The sequence below is a fragment of the Clarias gariepinus genome, chromosome 4 (genome assembly GCF_024256425.1).
Source record: "Clarias gariepinus isolate MV-2021 ecotype Netherlands chromosome 4, CGAR_prim_01v2, whole genome shotgun sequence".
Taxonomy (NCBI): domain Eukaryota; kingdom Metazoa; phylum Chordata; class Actinopteri; order Siluriformes; family Clariidae; genus Clarias; species Clarias gariepinus.
The window spans coordinates 24510563-24535984 of NC_071103.1; the positions used below are offsets into that span (position 1 = coordinate 24510563).

A 25422-nucleotide genomic window follows, 5' to 3' on the forward strand; every position below is an offset into this window, starting at 1 on the left:
CTTTTATTGTGGGCAGTATAAGGTACACCTGTGCACTACTCATGATGTCAGATCAGCATCTTGATGTGGCACTCCTGTGAGGTGGGATGGATTATCTCAGCAAAGCAGAAGTGCTCACTATCACACATTTAGACTGATTTGTGAACAATGTTTGAGAGAAATGGTAATATTGTCTATCTGGAATGAATTTTAGATCTTTAAGTCCATCTCATGAAAAATCGGAGCAGAAACAAAGGTGTTGCGTTTATATTTTTGTTGAGCGTATAATCAGACTTTATTTAGGGGCTATTCTTATACGAGCCACAAGGTGGCGGCAGATCTCTACTCCTCACTAGCTCCATCTGTCACATGAAAGGGCTATTGTAAAGGGTATAAGTTTTATGCTACACCACATTAATGGATTATTAGTTGATTTCAGTTCCTCATAATTTGTGATTTAAATATTTTTTTATATAGAGTATGGTTTAGATCTAGTCTCTAAGGCAATTGCAAGTAGAATGTAATTAAAGCAGTCTTAGAAGACACTACAGATCTAATAATAAAGCTGATAGTCAGTCGATAACAATCTACTTTTCTAATAAATTATACCTAAATAAAATCATAGATAATTTGTACAACTTTTAAGTATGTATAAAAAAAACTAAAAGAAAAAAATTGCTGCATTTAAATGTCATCAAGCATGAAAAAGTAAGTGTTAACATTAGCCATGTTTTCACATGAAGAGTGACTTTTATCACTTGAAATTTTCTTTAAACAGCTAGACAGTTTTTGTCTGAAACCTGCCTGCATTTGACATAATCTATGAATTTAGCTAAAGGGAATGGTCCAACTTTTTTATTACATTTTAAGCAAAAACTAACAAACGGGCTAAGTTAGCTTACCATAACAAGCTAATGTTAGCAAGTTAGCAAAAATTACCTCGTTTTTTTTTTTTAATGGAATGCTATAAGAAGGCGAACAAGACCTTATTTCATATGAGGGCAAATGGGATCTTCTTTAACCTTGTAAAAGTTGGCCCATAAATTTTTGTCGTCAACTTATTGATCTGGGATCAAAATTAAGTTTATTAAGTTGTTCAATCGTTGGTTGGGTGAGGAAAACAAAAGCTCTTGAGATTTGTAACAAGTACTATACATTGAACATAGGATAAAAAAAGGGATTTTTTTCCCTTGAAAAAGCATGTGTGCAAGTAGTCAATAATCCATAATTAATAATCCTTAACCTATACATTTGGGCTAAATAATACTTCTGTATCATAAGCCTAGTAATCCCAAAATGCCCAAATAGTGTTAGATAAGACTGATTCTGTTCTCTATAAAAGAGGTATCATTTATTTTTTTTCCTGTAATAAAACAGTTTTGTCACTTAAGCATATTTGTGTACCATAAGCATACATACAGTACATGGTATGCACTTTATGTATATTAATATTAGTTTCAATAAAAAAACTCATAAAAAAACATAAAAAGGTCAGTGGGCCATCATAGAATCCAAATACTTAACTTCATATAAAACAGTCATTAGTCATTAACAGATACAGTGGTATTACACCCATAATACATACATGTAGCTCATTGTTATAATTAATTAATTATTATTTTAAAGGTGCTTTGGATATACAATGTTGTGTTTTCTGGTTTAATTAATTAAGGATATATCTCGAAACATCCATAGAGGAAAACCCGTAGTTACAGTGCATGGCACTGACTGCAGCCATGTCTCTTATCCGATCATAGTCATTAATAAACAATTATTTATTATAGAGGTGCTTGTTGTAGGAATTAAAAAGTGAATCCATAAACATGGATCATCATTGTACACCCCATCCTACAAGTTGTGTACAAAAAAAATTAAATAAATTTTGTCCATTTCTAAATAACATCAGTATCAATAAATACAAAATATACTAGTGTATGGTCCAACTGGCTACATCTGCATTTCGCAAGAGTTAAAAGTGGATTCTTTATGTCTCACAGCAGACTGGAAACTTTAATTTTACAGGTGAAAACTGCAAACACGAGCTCTGCCGATAAGATTTAATGCTGAGCATTCATCTCTCATAGAGGCTCATGATAAGTATGCTGCACTACCAAATCTACAGTTTGGGGGTGCGTATAGTTCACTGAGCTATTGCTAAAAGGAGTGCAGTATCCATTAGAAAGGCGTCGGTGAGCAGGGCAGTCGTATTGTAAGGCAGTGGGAGCTGTGTGAAGGTCAGCGAGTTTCTGCAGAGTCTTTAGCTGTGTAGTGATGGAGGGATCTATGACTGGCTCGTTGAATGGAGTGGCGTATTCTGGTTCGAGCCGCAGGGGCTCTGCGTATTCAGGAAGCTGATTCGGAGTGTCATAATGGTTAATGGAAAAGGGAACTGTGTAGCCCTCATCTAGAGGTGGTCGGAATGTAACACCCACTTTCTGTGCTCTGGCGAGAACATCAGGCTCAGCATAGGCTGGGGGAAAAAAGGAATGTATTTAATAAAAGTTTGTGGTTGTAGAGAGAAATTTGCAGTCAAAGTCATGAAAACCATTTGAATATTGTTAGTATTTATTAATTTTACTAAATTACTACCAACTACAGTACACTGTCTATATTCCAAAAAAATATATATAAAATAAAGTCCTGAGCCACCCCTAACTTCCTAAATTAAATTATGTAGATTAATTAATTAAATGAGCAGGAACCTTATTTCCCCTCTCATCTGTTCCAACCACTCAGCATTCAGCATCACCAGTACACTATCATCGGCCTGCTTATCTGTCATCATCTGGACCTGTCTCTCACTGGTTCATGCACTGGATGAAGTTATGTAGTTTTTCATGCTTGAATGATTCATAGGTCACTTTGTGGCTTAACAAGCAAAAAACATTCCTCTGAAACTGGTCAGGTACAGGGACTGGACTGAAAATGAGAGGCAAAAAAGTTCTTCAGGAAGTCTGGAAAACTAATTCTTAAATCTACATTGAAAATACAAGACTGTCTGGCTCATTGTAAGCCAAATATGAAAAAATGAGGGGGGACTCATGACTTCTGCACAGTACGTATACAGTATGTATGACAAAAATGTACACGTAATTAATTGGGAGTAGTGGAAAGACCATAAACTCAAAGAACCTGTTTTTAATCCAAAATCAGTTTCTTGAATCAGAGCAAATGCTTTATTTGCTCTACAATTATTAAAGGATAAATAAATAATTACTACTAAACAATTCAAGTCACTCGGGTGATAGTGAATGTTCATAAATATAGCCTGTGTGGCCAGTTTATGAGGCACATATTAAATAATTAGCCTGAAAGGAGATTAGCTGTCGAGGGTCTTCAAACCACTGATAGGCCGCATGAATATATAGTATAGTCTGGGCTAGAAAGAAATCAGCTCCAGCCTGCTTCAGACCATTCTTTGTATTTTCCATATGGTCACTATATAGAAAATAGGCAGCTATACATATTTGCTAATAGAAAATAAATGTTAATAAATGCTGAGGCCAAAACTGTACATTAATGTCTTTTTATCTTTAATAGATAGGGAGCTTCAACTCTGCCAGCCCATTAATATAAAAAAAACCCCTTCCCTAGGCATGTCTTACTGTGTATTATTCACTAAGCTGAAGGAATCCCAAAAGTGTGAATGTGCTGTCATTAGAATGACTGTAAAGGGAGTCTGATTGTCTTGACCCTCTGTCCTATTTGTGACTGAAGGCCTCACTGTAGAGGCTGTTAGCCTGAGGGAGTGAGTAGGGGGGTGCTGGTGGACATGAGCGCTGCTCTAGCATAAGTGCCCCTCATTTAGGCAACCAATTACAGAGATCCTTTCACAGAGGCTCTGCTGACTAAAGAAAAGCACATTTATGCTGCTGCTGAGCGACTCAAAGGGAGGGTTATGGAGAGAAGGAACGAAAGAGAAGAATGCACTTGGGCCTTCTCTTGAGTTTCGCTGACTGTTTAACTGAACCACAGAGCAGACAGGAGGGGAACAGAAGGGTAATGATCACCCCCTGACCTGCTGCTGCTGCAGCCACCCTGACCTTTCTCTTTCTGTGTACTGAATGATTACTGTCCGTGTTGTGGAAGAACACCCATGCCCTACAGCTTCAGCTCAGCAAACATTGTCAAGCTTTTTATTGACTCTTTTTATCTCTGTATGAATTACTACATTAATGCTTTAGGAGATCTTCTCCCCCGGAGTATGGAAGGTAATAAATCACATTGGACTGACTTTTATTGCAAATCAAATGTTGTTAATGCTAGATTTAAACATTTTTGTGGTTCTATCTTTACACAAATGAGAACAATAAATACCCCATGTAAGTGTTTGATATACTAACAAGGCAAATCACTAACAATTTGTATTTGTCTCATGATTGTTCACAGACTAATCTTAAACATTTCAAGAAGCTTCTCAGCTAATTTGAAAACACTAGTACACCTCACCATTGAGAGGAGGAGTAGGCAGGCTGTCATGAACGCTCCTAGCCAGAGGGTAGGACACAAGCTCTGATTCTGTATACGGCAGTTTTTTCCCATGGACACCCTGACAGCCTGACAATGACAAGAGATAAAAGCACTTAACTAAAAAAAAAGTGCAGCAACAAGACAGCATGACTGGCAGCTCAAGCATAAAATATCAAACAATGTATCCAGGGCCTACCTGTGTCAAGGCAGCACTTCTTCTTGTGCGCACCTTTTTTTCTGAAACAAAAGTTTTAATGGAAAAATAATTGTAAGGGACTGAAAAGTAAACATTACAAATGACAGCACTGCACATGCTATATTGTAAGAGGGATGCGTTCTTGCAACGTACCTTCTTCTCCACAACAGTCCTGCCAACAGACACCATACACAAAGAGCCACACCCAGAACCACACCTACCGCTAATATCACTGGATGGCTGTTGCCTATAAGGAAACAATGGTATGTGACATTTTCATCTTCATAGGTCTTTAGAATAATGTAATAATGCAGCATGATAACAAGAATGAAGAACATAAAGTATAACAGGAGCTCTGCTTTTCTTTCTTCATGTTTCCATTACTACACTGAAAAAACATTCATGTAACAGCATATTTAAGGGCGGGCAAATAAAACATGCAAGTTTAAAAAAACAACTAATGTATATAATGGTAATTTTTTTTAAAGGGTTTGGTTAAACAAATTAAATAGAATTAATTACATTTAACTACAATACTTAACAATAGAAAGTTAAATGTTACTTAGTTTTTCCTTGCCACTGTCGCCTTCACCCTTGGCTTGCTCATCAGAGACAATCTCATTATTACCTAGACACATTTTTCTCACATTACCATACTGTTTCTTTTTAAATTTTATTTTAATTTTTGTGAAGCTGCTTGGAGACAATGACCATTGATAAAAAACACTATATACCTAAAATTTAATTGAATTGAACTATAACACAATTATGTTTAAGGCTGTGAGTTACAGATTGGAAGGTCGGGGGTCTCCAGCCCCAGCACCGGCAATTTTAAACTGTTGAGCCCTTAACCCTATCTGCTCCAGGGGTGCTTTATCCTAACCCTGCGCTCTGACCCCTGCTTTCCAACTGGGATATGCAAAAAATAATTTCAATGTGCTGTAAGGTGACATAATTATTATTGTTATTAAATTTCTGATAATATACAGTAGATGTAACAAACTGATCTGATTACAGTGATCATGCATGACTGTAATACTCTGCCACCACATTTTAATCAGATGTTCGGCAAATTTTATTCTTCATTAAATCTTCATTTACAATGCCATACACATTAAATTCCATTTAAACCCCCTTTTGAGTAACTAAAAATCTTTAAAAAAAGGAATGCTATTTGGTGTAATGTATTATGTAGATCCTACTGCACTGAGGACTGCAGGCAGCTCAGAGTGTTTATTCTACAAGTTCAAGAACCTTGATTTGTTTACCTGGTTCTGATCCTGTTTCTATTTTTCCTGTCTTGCTCTTGCTTTGCCTAGTTCATGTTGTTGATCGCCTGATCTGTTTTCAGATTATAATTCAGATTTTTTTGTCTTCCATTTTTCTATGTTCAATAATACAGCTGATCTGCCCACGTGGCCTCATCTGAACCTCTAACATTTGACAGATAAAAGCCAATGTTCATTTGATTTGCACGGCTTTCTTGATTTTGAGCAATTGCCAGCAATCTGTGTCATTTCCACTCCATAGCATTTTTATTGCAGCTTGTGGTCAAAAATTTGAACTGCAAATACTGCTGTAAGAACCATATTGGGCTGTAATCATGGTGCCTGAATAGCGAACCCTGTTATGGGCAGCAAATGTGCAGTCACTCTTCTAACACTCAGATCAGTACCCTGTGCCTTTCTTAAGTGTATGTCCACTGCTTTAAAATCCAAGGAACTGATGGAAAGTGCAGATTTCCATTCTTTATACTTGTAATTCGTACTGTTTCTATTATTTACACTGTAGTTAATTAATAATTCGCAGCTGAGAGTTTATCAAATTAAGCCATGTTGTACATCCATACTTACCTGCTAATTACGTTTTATGCATATAATTGAAGGATAAGTACACTGTGTTTCAATGTAATGGAAATGACATCTTAGCTACCGATCAGTAAGTGTTAAAAAACTTACTATGGCTTGAGCTTATGACCACAGGACTTTCGGTGGAGAACTCATTCGGCAGCAGGGTTTCTGTGGGAACTGGCTTCACCACACTGGATCCTGAGGAGAGGATTGACTGAACTAATAAGTATGGTATTCAGGAAACTAAGCAGACTTAATGGAATGCTGTGCACCATGTAATTATCAGCTCTGAAAGAAATCTGCTCTAAAAATCCTAGGCATTATTACCTTTGTGCTATACATAGAATTTAGTTTTTCCTTGGACCTCATATAGAAGAAAAAACTTAGACAAGTAATTTATACACAACTTTTTAAAAAAGAAAAATACTGCAAAGGCTAGGTGTGAATAGAGAGATAGAAACTCACTACCAGTTTTGGATCGTGGTTGAAAGCCAGATAATGGGCAGCCAAGCACTTGCACCTGTACAGAGACTCTGTTGTGCCAGGACTGGGGACAGATCTGGAGGTAACGAGCTGTTATTGGGGGAAAGAGGCTGTTGAGAGCCATTGTGTGACCATCAAAAGAGGCTTCAAACACCTGCACACACACACACACACACACACACACACACACACACACACACACACACAAAAAACACTCTGATTAAAAAATATTTGCAGGTGTTATTTATTTTATAAAACATAAATTTGGTGTTTAATATGGGTGTACCTTTATCACTTTGGTGGATGCATCCTTGTACGTTTTCCATGAACTGCGGTCTTTGCTAAACTTGATTGTGTAAGTCTGAATAAATGATTTCGACAGTCCCTCTGTTATAATTCCTGGAACAACCATTTATATCATTAACCCAGTGCCCAAACATACAAGTATTACCGGTTCATCTTAACATTTTGCAACATTCTATTGTATTATGTCAAAAAGTACAACAGACACCAACTGACATACTTTAAAAAATGTTAAGTATATAATATATAAAAAGTATACATGCGTCTGGCCTCCTGACCTGTGATGTTACTCCGATTAAACAGCTTCAGCTCTAGCCATGGGTATGGATTGCTCGGGCTGGCATGCCACTTCACAAACTGGTCTCTCGAGTCCTCATTTTCTGAAATCCTCTCCGGACTGTCCACAAACTCTGACATGGAAGACGCATTGTAGCTTGTAATCTCTAACAGGCCCTCACATGCTGTTTCACGGAACATGGGAGGGAAAAAAACGTAGCAAAACAATAACAATGTTATTTCTAACATTATGAGTCAGCGAATAAGTGAAAAGTGCAGATGTGTGTACACCATGTTTACACACTGAAAATGTGTCATTAATATTAATGCATACTATGTAGGTAACCTGTAACTACATATTAGTTAGTCTATAATTATCTATATAGCGTTCAGGTCATTTAACAAGTGATTTTTTTTTTATTTAATGTGCTGCTATTCACAGAATCAGTGTTACTTCTAATAAATGCAAGCACCACTGGATTTACCTTTGCTGAAGACTAGCCTCTTATCTGACAGTGACCCTCTGTGGGAAAAGAAGATATTTTGGGGTAAGGGAAGGATTTGCATATTGCTTCAATGGCGCACTCAAGCAGCTGAGCAACTATTACAGTAGCTACAGCAGAGCTGAAAAGATAATAAGTATGGATGAAAATTTGCTTGCATAGTGAGTACTTTTAGCAGGTCTCCTACAGAGAACTCTCTGTGTGCTTAGCTGACAAAGTAGCACACTCACGTTCTGGACAGAACTCCATTAGCAAAACTTGATTCATACAGCGTGATGCCTCTCTGCTGGGTCACGTTAATTATGCCTCCGAGGCTATCTGATATAACCCCTGCATGGACTGCAGCTTTGCACAGCACTGAAGTCTATAAAACACACAATACAGGAACCACATTACACATAGGCCTGTGATCATGAAGTAAGCACAAAAAAAAAACATAGGTTTAGTTTCAGCATTATATGTAACATTGCAGGCAATTTTATCTTGAACCCCCAAATTGTATTTTGATGCTTGGCTCAGTAAAAGCTGTTATTTCCGCAACAGCTGAAAAAAAAATCTAATCTCCCTCAGGCTGTACTGGTCTGGATCCACACAGCTAGTCCATCCTGACCTCCCTCACAAATGTCTGCATCGGAGCTACTTCTGCTCAGGCCAAGAGGAAACCGTAGTGCAAAATTCATCTTCCCGCTGCCAGCAGCTCTCATTAACAGCTATGAATAGGTCCTCTCAGTCAATGTATTTTGACTGTAAATTTTGCGAATTCTATTAATAATGCATGTATTGCACTTTCATGACATATCACACACAGTTGTGTATATATTTATACATTTAGTTAGTTCAGGGTAATTGTACACTCACTGTCCACTTAGGAACATCCATGCTTATTAACACATTTAGCAATTAGTCAATCAGGTGGCAGCAACACCCGGCACAGAATTACGCAATTATAGGTGACAGGCTTTGGTTAATGTTCACATCAAATTATAGAATGTAGAAAAATGTGTTCTCAGTGATTTTGACCGTGGCATGGTTGGTGATGTCTAGTGGAGGGCAAAGTACACCAAGCGATACACTAGATCAAATATTACCCAAGTAAAAGCATAAATTCTCCATTACCATGCCTGCTTGAGTAAATCCACAAAAGTACTCACCTTCAAATTTACTTAGGTATAAACACTACTGAGATTATATTAATCTAGACTTTATGTCATAGTAAAAAAAAACTCTCTCTCTCTCTATCTCGCTCTCTCTTTCTGCTTTCCAACTGTGAACATGCTGTTTTCATTGCTGTCCGCAACCAGCTCCCCTTCTAATTTCAAACAGCTTTAACAGTACTAAGCGCAATGATGCAATTACACATAACAGTCAGCAGGTGGTGAAATTCCTGCTTCAAATACTACACATAACTGTGGTAATGTAACGCAATGCCATGCAGAAGTATAGTGAAGTAAAAGAACAGATTTTTTTTTTTCTGTACAATGTACTGGATTAAAAGTAAAAAGTGTCTTCTTATAAAACTACTCAAGAAAATTAGATAGAATATTTACGTAAGTACAGAAGAACGAAGTAAATTCACTTAGTTTCCATCCAGCATTGGTGATAACATTAACATAACATCTATTTAGCTGCAGTTTTACAGGTGAAAACACCTTGTTGAAAAAACAGATCAGAGGACAATGGCCAGACTGGTTCAACCTGACAATAATTAGAATAAACTTATTTTACTTGAACTGTGAGGTGGATGTTCATGAGGTTCCTCTCCTGTCAGCCACAAACAGGAAACTCAGACTACTGAGCATAGGCTTACAGAAATTAGGGGGTTAAATAAGTTTGAATAAACATTGACTGGAAAACGTACAGATTATTTTTTTCACCTCGTGAAAGCTCCCACTTCGCTTAAAAAAAAAACAAAGCATGCTCTGATGGCTCACTGCAGTGACATTTTGATGATTTTGATGCTGATTAGATTTCACTGAGAAGGTGGTAAAATAAGCAGCTTGCTGACATTACAACTAATTTGTTGTCGTTCTACTTTAACTCCTTGTCTCTATACGTCTGCTATTTAATTAGTTTTTATACATTTTATTGATTCTGTCTGTGACTTGGTCTTATTTGTTCGAGATAAAAATAAATCAGCCGTATTTGTTTGGTTGGGTGAAATAGCATGTTCATGTTGAAAGGGCTGACATCCAGAAAACTAGGACAGGATTTGTTCTGCATTTGAAGTCAGAAAACACCATTTTGCCATTGTGCTCGTGCTTATAGGCGACCTCAGCAGGCAGTAACACCAGCATCAAATTTTGGAACAAAGTGGGTTTGAAAATACAACCATGCATGTGGCTTTCACATTTCCTACCTCCTGCTGGCCTACAGAGTTTGCAACAGCACAAGTATTTTCATTTCTCTTTATAAAAATAACAACTGAATACTAATATGTGGAAAGTTAAACAAAAGGAAGAGCTAATACCTCGAAACATTATAGTCTAGTTAGTAAAATGTAGTCAGTGGTTATTTATTGTAGTTCTCAAGGATTTTCATTACACAATATATTAATAATGATTTTACCTACTGCTGCACAATGAATCACACAGAAATCACAATAGCAAGCTGTGCAATTACCTAATGGCAAAAGGTCTAATTTATTACAGGTACAGGTACTTTGCCTAAAGTATACTAAGCATGACCTACAGTATGGACTGAGAGACCCATGCTAAAACTGTCCAATCAACTCATTTATCAGTGGTGTTTGTGTGTGTGTGTGGTTTTGGTGACCAGGAAAAACTAATTTGGTGCTTTTTGAACATCATATAAACAATGAATATGCCGCATCGGGCTGAATGAGTAAACATCAAAGAGACAAGACGCTGTCACATATTACTTAGTGACGGTCATGGTGGACATGTTGTGAAAAAGAAGTTACAGATTCTAATAAATACATGAGACCTGAAACATAGGTTACCCCTAAAACTAAACCACTCCTAGTACAATTATTTGCTTTTAGTAATAGCAATATGTCAAAACAGTGTCAATATGATTTTTTTTTCCCAATTAAATCATACACTTTTTTTCATGTAGCTGATAATGCCTAAGAAATAGAGGGCTTACATCTCTGTAGCCTTGCCCATGTTGACCCCAGATATCACCTGCCACATCCTTGCAACCCGCAGGACAAAACACACTGGAAAACAGGTGGACATATGTCACACATATGTCACATATGATTAGAACAACAAATTGTGTGCATGTGCATGACTGCATGGGAGTGTTTTACTTTTATTTAAAGAAAAATACAGAATGTCATTATACATAAATGTTCACAAGAAAGAAAAGTAGAAGAAACTTTAACTCAAAAAGACAAGAGAAGGAAGCAAACTATGCACATTTGAAAAAGAAAATGAAATAACTAAGAGTGGAAATGACCTCCTACCTGATCTGCTGGGAGGTAAAGTGGCTTCCTCTGTGAAGACATGATATGAGGTCTGGAAAAAAGGACATGAAAGCTGCATCAATCAGACAGCCACTGAATAAATGTACACAAAATATCCCACAGGCTTGCTCGTATATACAAACTGCATGCTGCCTACACATCCCTCAATTTGTGACGATGATTGTGTGTGCTTGGGAAATGATTAAAGTGTAAGCATGTGATCTCTGTATGCAGACTTAAAGGCATTTACGTGGGTGTGAGCAGGAGCCCAGAATCTGAACACAGTGTGACGCAGTGGATCGGAGCTGTCAGGATTACAGCCTTGGCTCCAGATGCGATTTGAACAAACAAATAACAGAAGGTCATGTTTTCACGTCAAAAAAACCAGACTGTTCTAAACATTCTTCTGTGTGTAAACAACAGTGCTGTCCTTGGACAACTGACCATTTTTGACTAAAGATGTAAGTTTGGTGCGGAGCCAAATGCTTTTCTGAAACACAGCAGTATGCTAGGACGTTCATACCCTGCTGCTGTATACAAGGACGGCAAGATAACAACTACAATAACAAGAAGGACTATGCAACGTGATGCTGAATTTAGAATTATTTTTAAACCAGATGAAGTATGAAATAGATGCACTCATTATAATCAACAAGAGTCATTTTTTTTCAGTAGAGAAAGTAGGTACATATACGGTAAATACACTGCGTGGCCCAAAACAAACGTCACCACTTCAGAAGCATCAAATTACTGGCCACTGAAAACAATTGTTCTCCAACACATTGTTAAACCTGTACTGAATCTTCAACTTCATGAAAGAAAAGTGACCAGAAGACAAATCATGGATTGAGATCAGTTAAAAACCTATGCGTGGTAAAAAACGGACAATAGAAATCACAGCTATGGTTATTTGTGAAAGTAAGAGCGTTTCCACACCAAAAATCTTATGCAAACCAAAAGACAAGAAATAAACAGCTGTGTGGCTTTCCAAAAATTATTTGTTATGTGGTCTGATGAGTCCAGATTGTTCCAAAGTGATGTATAGTGCCCACTGTACAAGCCTCTGGGGGCAGTGTTATGATCTAGGGTTGCTTCAGTTGATCAGCTCTAGTCTCAGCAACCCAAAAGTCAGGTGATGACCTGAATGTCCTGAATGACCAGGTCTCACAATCCATGGACCTCTTTCCTGATGTAACAGGATTCAAAATGTGAGTGGTTCTGGGAGCATTGTCACACCGGAATTCACCATAACATTTTGCACCATAATTACCAAATCTAAAGGCAGTCAGTAAAATCTTAAAAGTATGCAACTTTTTTCCCGGGCCAATACACATTGAGAATAAAAGCTTTGCCCTTGATCACATTAGTTAAGCACGTCATATACACCAGTCAGCCATAACATTAACACCACAACCAGGTGACTTGAATAACATTGATTATCAATTATATACCAGTAAACTGGTGACTATGGATTATGGATTATGGCCACACAAGGCCTGTGTAATGCATGTGCAGACCAAAAGCCAGTATGCAGTCAATTGCCTCAGAAAAGCCAATAGAAAACAAAATGCTGAAAAAAGCCAATGCTGGCCACAAGAGAAAGGCATCACAACACCCAGTGCATCACAGCTGCTAAAGGATCCACCACTAACACCGTAGCACACCCCCAGACGTTTTGTAGAGTCATGCCTCAAGGGGCCAGGGCTGCCCTGGTGGCACAAGTGGAACCTGCACAATATTGGGCTTAATGTTTTGTGTTGTAATGTTATGGCTGATGGGTGTAAATATTGACTGTAGTAAAATAGAGTCAATATATAAATAAGCCAAGTATGCAATAAATAAATAAATAATTGTATGCGGATCTTATGATATGCCACTACTGTGAATCATCTGCATTTGTGAAGTGACAGATATGTGTTATAGGTTAATGGTTACACAATCGTTTGACGACTGAGAGCTACTTTTAGACAACACTGGCCCCAAGCTACAGCAATCCAATGTGCAGAGACAGAAGCATCAGGGTTCAATCATTTTAGCCGACTTTAAAGCTCTTTTAATGGTTAAAATGTAGCATTATATGCTTCTATGTTTAAACTTTTTACGTCTAACATATATTTAACCTGTAACAAATTCCTAAACGATATTAAACCTCTGTTCATATCACAAATGTCACTGATTTAAATATATACAGACGGACATTCAGTAATAATTACTCTTCATTAAAATGTTGTTAAAAATTTGCTGATACCTGAAAGTAAATCATCTAGCCAGAAACGTGAATCAATTCAAATCCTGACTGGAGTGTATTGTTACACCAGTAGTCAATTAACATTAGCAGAGCTCACCAATACCCCCACTGTGCTTAATTAAATGAGGAAGCAAAATCGCAATCATGATTAAATATGATTAATAGTCTACAACAACTTTGGGGATTAGCTGCAAACTCATTTCCATTTCATAGAAGAACTATGGGGAATAACTAATGAACTGAGCTACTGGTCGTGTCAGTGTGGGGATGTGATGGTTAACCTGCCAGGCTATGTGCTCTGTAGAGGAGGAGGAAGTGAAGTAGGAGGGGAACATCGCTATTCCCCAGCTCCCCATGTGTGGCCACACTCAAAGGCCTCTTCCTCTATTCAGGGTAGAAGAGGAGGCCTGCTGTTCTGCTTACAGAGCAAACACTTTTTAGCTCAGTGAAGCAGGACAGTCACATTCCAATATGTTAGCCTCACTGACACACACACACACACACACATACACACACAAATAAAGACACACATATATATGTGCCTCAAAGATCGTTTTACGGCCACATAGTGTTTGTCTTCTAGACCATGAGCATTTTCACCTTTTTAGCACAGCATGTATCTGGAATGTGATAGTACTCTTTTGCAGTATGTCCCCGAAGAAGAATGACTGAAAAGACACTACATTTGGTACATTAAAAGAAGTAGTAAACAGATGAATCAGTGTGAAACATGATATCTTTATATACATACCGTATATATATATATATATATATATATATATATATATATACACTGTAAATAAATATATCATATATATACTGTAAATAAAGATGTTATATGTATATATATAAGATATACTGGGAGGATTAGATGAATAGAAACTATAACAATATCCAAACAATAAAAGCAGAAAGTTAAACTAATACAAAATGCTGTTTTCGTAGACCTACTAAAATAAAAAGCACACAGCAATATTTTTTTTTCTTTCTGGCTTTCATTAGAACATTCATCTGACTTAAGTTTATTGTGAAACATAGGCAGTTGGAAAGAAGCAAGCGCAGTGTCTATTCTAGTTATAATGTGTAGTATACAGTATATCCCTCTATATATATCATACATAACGATCAGACACAAAGAAAACTAACTTTCAGTCCATCCCTAGTACAGCTGTCCAATTAATTGCATAAAAATCAAAATCACCATATGAACCTGTGCAATTATCTAATGGCAAAAAGGTGCAATATATAAGAGTAATGTATGCATGGTCAGTAAGTTTTTGTGTGGAGCATATGGACTCTTAAGCTAAAACTATCCAACCAAAAGTCTCATTCATCAGTCCATTTGTTTTAAATTAGTTGTGTGGGTGGTTTGGGTAACCAGAAGAGGCAAATTGTTTGATTTTTGAATATTAATATAAATAATTAATATGAAGAACTTGCAGGCATTATGCCGAATGAGTAAACATGGAACAGAAAATCACGGATGCTGTCACAAGTTACTTAGCAAAAGTCAGTGGTTGTTAAAGAGGAATTTCAGAAACTAATAAACACGTGAGAGGAAATATAAGTTGGCTTCATGCAACTACTCCTAGAGCCATTATTTGCTATTCTGTATACATTAAATACATTTAAATACATATAAATAAATTTGTGCATTTAATAGCAAAATATTAAAGTTTAAATTAAAAGAACAATATGTAACCAAAAAAAAACACAACGTGAATTTTTTTATAGAATTTTTCAGCCCTAATTCCTAGGGAGAAACATGTTTAAACTTAAATAATAGGAAATCTAAATAAAATTTCTAAACCACTAACCTGATTCGGGTAAAATATGAGGCAACATATATATATATATATATACTGTACACAGTACATACATCCGATATACAACTGTATAAACTATAATGTTTGTTTTTTTATACTTTTAAAAACAGGGCTTTTAGAGGGTCTGGGACATAACTGTAGATAATCTTAAGCCTGAAGAAAGTAATCACAGGGTAGGTCACACTCTGACATCAAACACGGGAGATATGATGCACTCGGCGTGCACTCTTACAAGCTAAAACTGCAGGTTTTTCCGTCAACACTGAAAACATAAGTTTCTAAATATTTTCTCCCTAAAAGGGTTTTTTAAAATGTCTGTTTTTAATTATCTACTATGGAGTTTGGATGTGGAGGCCAAAGGCCAAAATATACTGAAACCCATTTTTTGTATGTTTGCAAGTTTTAGTGACGTGAAAATCTCTAATTGCTTAAGGACTGTCTTAAAAGTACAATTGCTAAGCGCAGTGAATAACGTCTGATTTCAACAATAAACTACAATGCAAGAGGCCTAAAGTTACATATAAAATGAATTTAGATTTATCTCTGATGTTCCAAATAGGTCCTGTTAACACAATTGACACTTTTTGACTATATAGTATACACTTTAATTTATTTAATTTATTGCAGTTTGTTATTATTTTTTAACATTTTAAAATCAAATTAAACCATATTATATACAGAAGATAACTTATTTAAAATTGTACTATCTGGTGTCACTCAGAAGAGGATGAGTTCCATTTTGAATCTGGAATCTGCAAACTCTCAAGGCTTTTCATGTAGTCTCAGGGTTTTTTTTCTTGCCACCATCCAAACCTGGGTTGCTAATTAGAGATGATTTTAAAAGTGTAAAACTCACTTACTTACTCACTCTCACACACTCATCGTCTATACTGCTTAATCCTGTATACAGGATAACGGTGAGGAGCCTGGAGCCTGTCCCATTAGTAGACGTAGGGCATGAGGCAGGGTACACCCAATCCGTGTGTGTCAATCCTGTGTGTGCCCTGGATTGGCACCCATCGCAGGGCACACACAGGAATTAAACCCGGACCCTGGAAGTTCAAAGTGACAGTGCTAACAACTACGCCACCGTGTCGCCCAAGTGTAAAAACTGGTATAGAAAATTTATATACAGTTTTTTATAGCGGCTTTGCCACAATGTGCAGTGTTAAAAGTGCTATACATAAAAAAACTAATTGAATTGACTTAGCATTTTTCTGATTATATGAGAAAGAATGTTATTCAGAATAGTGAAGAAACCATCTGAATGATGTTACAAACAAAAGATAAAATAATGGACTGATAATTTACTGTGATAAGATTCTCTGTATAAGATACTGTGATACTTTGCCCTTTTAGTGATTTTTCTCATGATTTAGTAAGCACATTGTGCTACAGTGTTCCTAAGATTGATTTGCTTTCAGAAACATATGTATGCAACAGCGCCTCCAGCTCCCCAGCTGCGCCAAGTTTCCGCTGTTGGGTCCTTGAGCAAGGCCCTTAACCATGTCTGTTCCAAGGGCGCCGTATAATGGCTGACCCTGCGCTCTGACCCCAGCCTACTAACAAGAAGCTGGAATATGAGAAGAATAAAAATTTCACTGTGCAGTAATGTATATGTGACGAATAAAGGCTGAACTGAAAAAAAAAAGAAGTGTGGATACATTCATGATTCTAAAGCTTGTGGATGTCAAAGCATACAAAAGATGTCAGACTTTCCGAGTCTCAGATCTTCTGCTCAAGGCTCAGAGAATCTGACATCTTTTATATGCTTTTCCATCTTATAACATCATTCAAATGTTTTTTTTTCGTCTGAAAGCAGGATACTGTAGGCGTGTTTGGTAATGAAAAGTATCAGGCTCTCTAGCAAGGTAGACACCTGGCTTGTAACACTTGGGTTAAAGACTCGTGCGTATTGTGCGGACCAGTACGAGAGAGATGTGGAACAAAATATTGATTTTTTTTTTTGGGCTGGAACATTAACTGTGGGGTTTCAAGTGTGAGTATAAAGTATTCTGGCAATCACAACTTGTTGAAATGACTAATGTTTGATACCTGGGTGTTGGTTGGTTGAGTAGGACAGCAGGAAGCCCCGTCCAGACCGGTGAGTGCTGGACACAAAGTGCACAGTGACTTCACTACTGTTCACCCAAATGTTCTTGTCCAAGGCAGCCAGTTTCCCACAAACAGGTCCTGTTTAACATACACAAAAGCATGAACAATTGTTTTTCAAAGTGCTTGCCAATTTGTCACGCACACACTCGCACACTCGACAGTACACATCTCACCTAATCCACTGTATCAGGCAAACTTCAAAAACACAAAACATAGGGTTGCAGGGAATGTGTTCCTGAGAGAAGCTGCCATAATTACTGACTCATACTAACAGTGCTAACAGAACGTGTCTCTCAGTGCTTGAATCACTTAGAAACACACAACCCTCAGGGCTTACTAGACCTGCACAATCACACTCCCTTGCTGCTAAAAATGGCACAGACAGTTACACACGCAAATGCATATCCTGAAGTACCTCAGAGAGATATAGTATGCCCCAGGGAGCCTGAATTCCTCATGCTAAGTCACATTCTTGCCACTGCACAATGTATGTGTGAGTGCATTTCAACAGAGAATTACTATCACGCAAGTTCTGCTGAGTGGTGTGCTACCTGCTTTTACAGGCACACAGCTTGGCAGGAGCTGAAGGACAGAGTGAGAATGCCATCTGGAATTTGCCAATAACAACAACACAATAAGTGGTGTACTTATAGAGTAGTAGCACCTCAGTGCAAACTGGACTTCAGCTTATCCTCTGGATATAAACTGATCTGAAGCTGTTTTCAGGTGACACACGATCACTGTTGGTTTATTAAATTCAGATGTATGAATATCTTTTAAATCAGATTAATGAGCATGGAAGCGTACATATTTCTCATTGGGCCTCATTAGTCAGGCTGGATGTGAACAAATTTATATGTACAATAAATCATTCACAGAAGCATTTAGACCAAAATATTGTGTTAATGAAAATCCAGTTACTTTTATTGTGTTTTTTTTTAAGTATCCTAAGGGACCTTTTGAGTTTCCATATAGAGACTCGCTAATGTGAATCTCGATTTAGGACTTAATAATTTATCACTGGTGGAATTTTATACACGGATTAAATTGATTTGTAGCTTGGTTTGGCCTATAAAGAAATTTAGTGATAACTTTAATTAAAAGGAAATTATAAATGAGGCCCATTGTGTATAGCTACTTAGTTAATTAGCTATAGTTTTAACAGTTTTTTATTAATAAAAAAAAACAAACATTGCCAACAGTGTTTAATCTAGTAACCAGTTTAAGGACCTATCCGATGACGGAAACTTCCAAGCCCCTTTGTTAGTCGACCTGTCTGTCAAATGCCTAAATGTAAATGTAACAGTAAACATAACAGGGATTCTTACATACACCAGCCAGCGATATCATTAAAACTACCCCCCTAATACTGAGTATGTCCCCCTTGTGCTGCTAAGACAGATTTGCCCTATCAAGGCATGGACTCAACACCTCTGATGGCATGCTATGTTGTCCAGCAGCCAATCCTTTAAGATGTTTGATTGAAATAAAATCTGGAAAATTTGGAAACCAAGTCATGTGGAGGCACTCTCATTATTTTCTGCAAAGAAAACATTGGTTTCTGCAATTCTGCTTTGGTTTCTGCAAAAGACCAAGTTCCCAAAAACATTCCTGGAAAGGATTCTTTTACAGTGTGGTAAAGTGATTATTCTGCTGAAAGAGGTCACTGCCACCAGGGAATACTGTTTCCATGAAGAAGTGTACTTGGTCAGCCATAATGTTTAGGCAAGTGGTAAGTGTTAATAAAGTGTCCACATGAATTACAGAAAGCAATATTTTCTAGCAGAACATTGCCAACATCGACACTGCCTCCACCGCCTTGTCTTTCCCTTATAGTTCATCCTGGTGCCATCTCTTCCTCCAGATACATAACATGATGTAAAAGAAAACATGATCCATTAGACCAGACCAACTTCTTCCTCATGTGCCCATTGTTATCACTTTCAGCAGATGACTGGACTCAGCACATGCACTACAAGAGGTCCCATACTCAAGCTCTCATGCACTGTTTGTTCTGAGACCTTTCTATCAGAGTCATCATTATTTTTTTCAGCAATTTTGTGCTATAGTAGTTCTTGTGTGGGATCAGACCAGGCAGCCACACTGCGTCAATGAGCCGTGTGTGCCAATGACCCTGTCACCAGTTCATCGATTATCCTTCGTTGGATGACAAGACCTGTGGTTTTGGAGATGCTCTCTCTCAGGTGTCTAGCCATCACAATTTGGGTCAGAGTTGCTCAGTTCCTTATGTTTGCCCATTTTTCTTGCTTCCAACACAGTGACTGTTCATTTCTTTCCTAATAAATCTCATCTCTTAATGGGTGACACTGTAATAAGACAATCAATGTTATACACCTGTCAGTGGTTTTAATATTATGGCAGATCTGTGCATAGGAACCACCTGGTCCTTGTGGGACCCATTTGGAAGGTGATTGTGTTCTGCTAATAGTTTTGCATTTCATTTTGCTTCAGGGTATTGTGTATCTTGCTGTTTAAAAATGACAGCATGAATTCCTTACCCAAGATGATGGCTTTGCTTTTGTCAGTGATGGTTAGCGAGCCAGCTTTGCAGTCCTTACTCCACTCCAGGTCAAAGTCCCCAAAGGTGAGGTTGAGTGTGTATCCTGTTGGCACTTTCAGGCTCCATGCACACTGCGTGTGGTTGGGGTAGGTGCCGGGGTAGTTCCGTGAGGCCACGGTGCCACTCATGGGCCTCAGGATTGTGTGTCCACACCCATCACCTAAAGAGGAAACAACACTCAAAAATGTGTTTTTCTCAAAAGAAAACACATTCATTCCTCAATTTCTTTTTCAATTATTATTAATCTTATTTCCTGATTTGATACAAATTGGCTTATTTACGAGACATAATCACAGCAAGACAAGCTACGCACAAATATTGGACAAACACAATGCAGTCTTGTGGAACAGATGTTTTCAAAATGCTAATAACTTCAGCTTGTTGTGGTCTTATTAATTTTACTTAAATGATCATTCAACTATAAACAATAGCTATAAATATCAATGATAAAATTGTAATGCATGTCTAGATTTTGCTTTCTGTGAGGGAATGATATACACTACTTTCATCTTGTATGTATTCCCAAAGTCGTTGTGTTTATACAGTATCTCTCACCAGAATACCAGTAAGGGGTGGGTATAGTGTAGTGGCGGTGTTAATAATACACTGTTAGCAATGTGCAGGTGGTAGGTTTCATCCATAGCATTGCACTGATGCGCTGGCATACCAAGTGTAATAATGGCTAAGCAATGTAAGCGGAACAGCTGAGTCCTATGCGGAACTGGAGTCTGCCAAGTTTTCTTATTTCTCCCCCACTGTAGGGGGTTTTCAGTTTATGTTTGTGTCAAAATGATAATTACAGTACAGTCAGTCTTTGGTAATTATAAGGTTGAAGTGATGGTGAGTAATCAGGAGTTCCGGACATCTTTTTGTGGCATTTCCATGCTTATTGTATGAAACACTAATGTCTTTACCATGTATAAATCCGTAAGACTTTTTTAGTTTTCATTCTTATTCCCAGACCACACGGAAATTCCCACGTTTTTAATAAATATGCAAGTTAGGTTCCAGTGACCCACTGTGTCCTATGTTTAAAGTAAGCATCATTAGAAACCATTTGTTGCTATGAACAAGTCTATATCATCAGGACAGGAAAACAAACCCACAATTGTGGTCAGACAGTTAACGACCCTTATTTCACAAAGCTGTGACTCACCGTAGCCAAAATGCTGACACTATGATTTTGCGGGAAGTCTTATGAGATGGACCTGGATGATACATCTGTAAACGGAATTTTTCACTCCATACTCAAGGTCCATGATGAGGTGAGCTTACAGTATGTGTTCCAGTTCCACTTTCACATCACACCATTGACTCTATCTTCATCAGTTTGCCACTCATTTGTTTTCTCGCCCTCTTTCCCTCCCACGCACGTCCCCTGAGATTCCCTGGAAATACCAGAGACATGGGCTGTAGTCATGGACGACAGAGTGGTTGTATTCGCCCCCACCTCGAGTGAAAATGAGAAATTTTTCCGATCTAGAAAATCTTTTTGATGCTGTAGTTTTACAACATTATCCTAATGTTTTTTTAGGTCCATCTTTAGCATCATAGTCTCATTATGCTGAATACTCTTCCTGTAATGAAGCAGAGACTGTGAAAAACTGGGACTTGATCTTCCAGCAGTAATTACTTTTAGGGACCCTAGTCATGCTGAGACATGCCAGGGTGTATTTTAATTTGTGGTGCTTCAATTGCTGTAACCTTAGCTTAATACTAGCCATTAAAAAATAAATAAATTAATACATCAATGTGTTCATGTTAACAGAGAAAAACGTTTATGTTTCATGTTTTTCATCACATTCTTCTCTTAGGAATGATAGTGACTTAAAAGCCATAGCGAATTAAATGGGTAATTCACATCCCTTCAAATAAATAAATCTAATCTTTTCAAAGAGATCACTTCAAAGTCAAGTCAAAGGCCAAGTGAAACAAGAGCTTTAGATTTCAGCAAGGCATCACAAACCATCAGGGGACATGTCATTTTTATTTCCACCTCAGTGGTGTGGACACTTTCCCGCCGGCCTGCCAGGATATTCAGCTCTTTAGCCTGTCACCTTCATAACACCTTTCTGTCCATCATGTACTGACAGCGAATTCACCTCAGGAGCTCTTCCTTTCTGCTCCTTACGTTGCGTAACTTCAATGACTCGTAAAATCTCTGTGGCGTGTTAATACAGATGAATCATGTAAAGTAATAACACTAGCATCAGTCAGCTTCCTCTGTAATGATGCTGCTGGAATCCAGAGGCTTGCTCCCTGCTGTGTAGACAGAGTACACAGAGACTTGGCAAGTGAGTCTGTTTATCCAGTAATCCTTACCTCCTAAGTCTGTAGACGTGGCCATAGTGAGTCACTCTGACCCCACTCATGTCGGGACAAACTAGTGTGTGTAAAGGTAAATACAAAGGAAACTGATGCTTAGATAGTCCATTACAATCCTAAACAAGTTTCAGATCACTAAAATATCGCACATTGAAAGTATCATAATGAACACTTTCTCACTCTCACAGTCACTAAACTTCCTGTAGATGCTTTTGGGAAATGGTGTGTCTGTGATGGCCTACTGACCTTTTATTGTTCATGTATGCAAAATAGAAATTTTATGTTCACAATCTCGGTCACATGTAGTGAAACTGAATATATGAGTAAGTTATCTATAACATAGTCGAGTGCTTTATTATATACAAAGCTTGGGGAAATGTCCATTATTCTAAACTGAACCTGTTGAAGATTCTTACTCACTCACTCACTCACTCACTCACTCATCGTCTATTAAGGGTCGCGTGTGGCCTGAAGTCTATCCCAGGAGACTTGGGGTATGAGGCGGGGTACACCCTAGACTGGGTGCCAATCCATCACAGGGCACAGACATACACACACTTACACGCCCATTCACACACTCGGGGCAAATTGGGAACAACAATTAGTCTATCCTGCATGTCTTTGAACTGTGGGAGGAAACAGATTACTCAGAGGAAATCCAGAAAGCACAGGGAGTACATGCAAACTCCATGCACACAGACCTGAGGGGGGTGGGGTCGAACCCAGACCCTGGAGGTGCAAGGTGACAGTAATAACCTCTATGCCAATGTGCCGACTGTTGAAGATTCTGTTATGCAAATATCATCTGTTTCTTTATGTTTTTTAAATGTATTAAACTCCATAAAAATGTATAACGTCTAACAGAAAAAGCATAATGAATAAGCAAAGCTAAAATCAAGCGTTTTATTGTATTACCTCTTGTATGATCTGACAAGATGCAGAAAAAAACACATGGAGAAAAGAAATAAAGACTTCACATAGACTATAGAAAAGAAAATCTTCCATGCAGTAAAGTAAAAATCTATAATACAAAGTTTAGTGCTCTGCCTGGTCACACAAGTTCCTGATCCTAATGCATGAAGAATCTTCCTTTACAAACGATGTCAGAGAAATATTCACACATTCTGAACACTCATATAGAAGTGTACAGTATCTGTGCGTCACTTAGCTCGAGGTGGGTGAACTTACTATACCTTCCTGAGCGCGGACCAGCTGAAGCGCGTGCGCGCTGAACACACACCAAAGTGCAGCAAACACTCGGGCAGCATCCCGGACTGATCCTAGCTTTGCCTTCATGGCTTTATCTCATTGTAAGTCAAAAGTTTTGTCGTCTCTCGGTAAAGGAGAGGTAAACTGATCTAAAGCTGCAGTACTTCTCACTTCCTCTGGCTGTTAAGAGCAGTGTTGTGGGTGAGCGGTGTGGGCGGGGCAGGAGATGAGTTATCGCTCACGGTTAACTCTCATTGGCTACACGCTGTATCACTCACACTGACTGTTACACAACCCCAAATAAGTGCTTATACACAGCTGTTCATCTTCACATGTCACTTTTAAAGTAGTAAAACCAGCTGATTTTTCTTCCTTTTTTCTTTTTGTAAATGCCATTCCATTACATTGGATTTTTTTTTTAATTACTTAAAAACCAGATCTGTATTTCTGTTTTCACAAAACACCTAGAAAATAATGTCTACACTAAAACGCATGTAAAAGAAAAATAGGATAAAGCTCCTTAATACATGCCAGGAGTTCAACATCATCAATAAATATTAAGTTGTTTACAAATATACAATTTTTATTCTTCTTCTGCTTCTTCTTTTCATTATTGATATTATTACCATCCGTTTATTCATTTATTTTGACATTATTTGACTTATTTTCGTCTTCCATCTATTATTTTATTGAGTGTCCTATAGATGCTACAGTATAATACCTTCTTGAACTTGTTCTGTGCCTTGCTTGATTGAAATTCAAGTATTTTAAAGTCAAAGTATTTGTATCAAAGTAAAATAAAGCAAATAAAATGGTGATGAAATTGCTCAAATGGAAAGAGAAGCAGCTCATACTTTCAGGCAAACTACTGTAGCAATAGTAGTAGTAATAAAACTTACAGAAGAAAGATTATGGTTATTATCTGCCTGGTAAATGAAGGTTTCTCTTTAAGACTGATTTAGATCATGACAAATAAAAACAGAAAGCGTGTATATAAATACATTTCCCCGAGCAAACCCAATCAAAGAGAAACGTTCATACTTTCTTTGGAAAATGAACACAGAAGGTGATATAGCGCCACCCACCGGTGGAATATACGAGTACGCAACTGAAAAGCACGTGAAGCCTCGGACCTAATTAAAAACAACACAAGTCGCATTCCTATTCTGTTACTTAAAAAAAAAAAAATGAGAACAAATTTTGAGTTATCTACATTTTGTTTTGTACAGCTTAGTTAGTATTACAGAAAACAAACTGTTTAATGAAGGCTTTGAGTTATGTACAGAATTCAGAAACCAGAAATGAAAAGCATTAAAATCTGAAGTGATTAACATTCTCATTACAGTGGCACCACTTAGGGGTGGAATATATTAAGCAACAAATGTACAGTCAGTTCTTAATGATGATGTGTTGGAAGCAGAAAAAATGGGCGAGTGTAAGGATCTGAGCGAATCTGACAAGAAATAAATTGTGATGACTAGATGATTGCAGTTCTTCAAAACTACAGGTGGTTAGTGCAGTGGGTGCAGCGGTAAGTAGCTAAAAAAAAAAGTGGTCGATGAAAGGACAACCATTAAACATGTGACAGGGTCAGGTGCCCAGGCCTTATTGATGTGTGTGGAGGGAGATGG

At 37.7% G+C, this 25422-nt stretch overlaps 1 protein-coding gene across 3 annotated transcripts; it reads right to left on the minus strand.

Moving 5' to 3' along the window:
• Positions 1–1255: 1255 nt before the first annotated feature.
• Positions 1256–23955, minus strand: si:dkey-34d22.1 (discoidin, CUB and LCCL domain-containing protein 1). Of its 3 annotated transcripts, none has more exons than XM_053495386.1 (15): positions 23776–23955; positions 20196–20417; positions 17617–17754; positions 11488–11539; positions 11166–11238; positions 8291–8424; positions 8043–8080; positions 7560–7742; positions 7265–7377; positions 6964–7132; positions 6604–6693; positions 4799–4892; positions 4646–4686; positions 4429–4536; positions 1256–2449 (listed from the first exon to the last, which is right to left on the minus strand). In XM_053495386.1, the coding sequence occupies exons 1-15, from the start codon at positions 23876–23878 to the stop codon at positions 2058–2060; spliced, it is 1950 nt and encodes a 649-aa protein (XP_053351361.1). In that variant the 5' UTR covers positions 23879–23955; the 3' UTR covers positions 1256–2057. The 3 variants fall into 3 exon arrangements, with proteins under 3 accessions (XP_053351361.1, XP_053351362.1, XP_053351360.1); XM_053495387.1 differs by having other exon boundaries at positions 6961–7132; positions 23771–23904; XM_053495385.1 differs by having other exon boundaries at positions 1257–2449; positions 6961–7132.
• Between the last annotated feature and the right edge of the window lie 1467 nt (positions 23956–25422).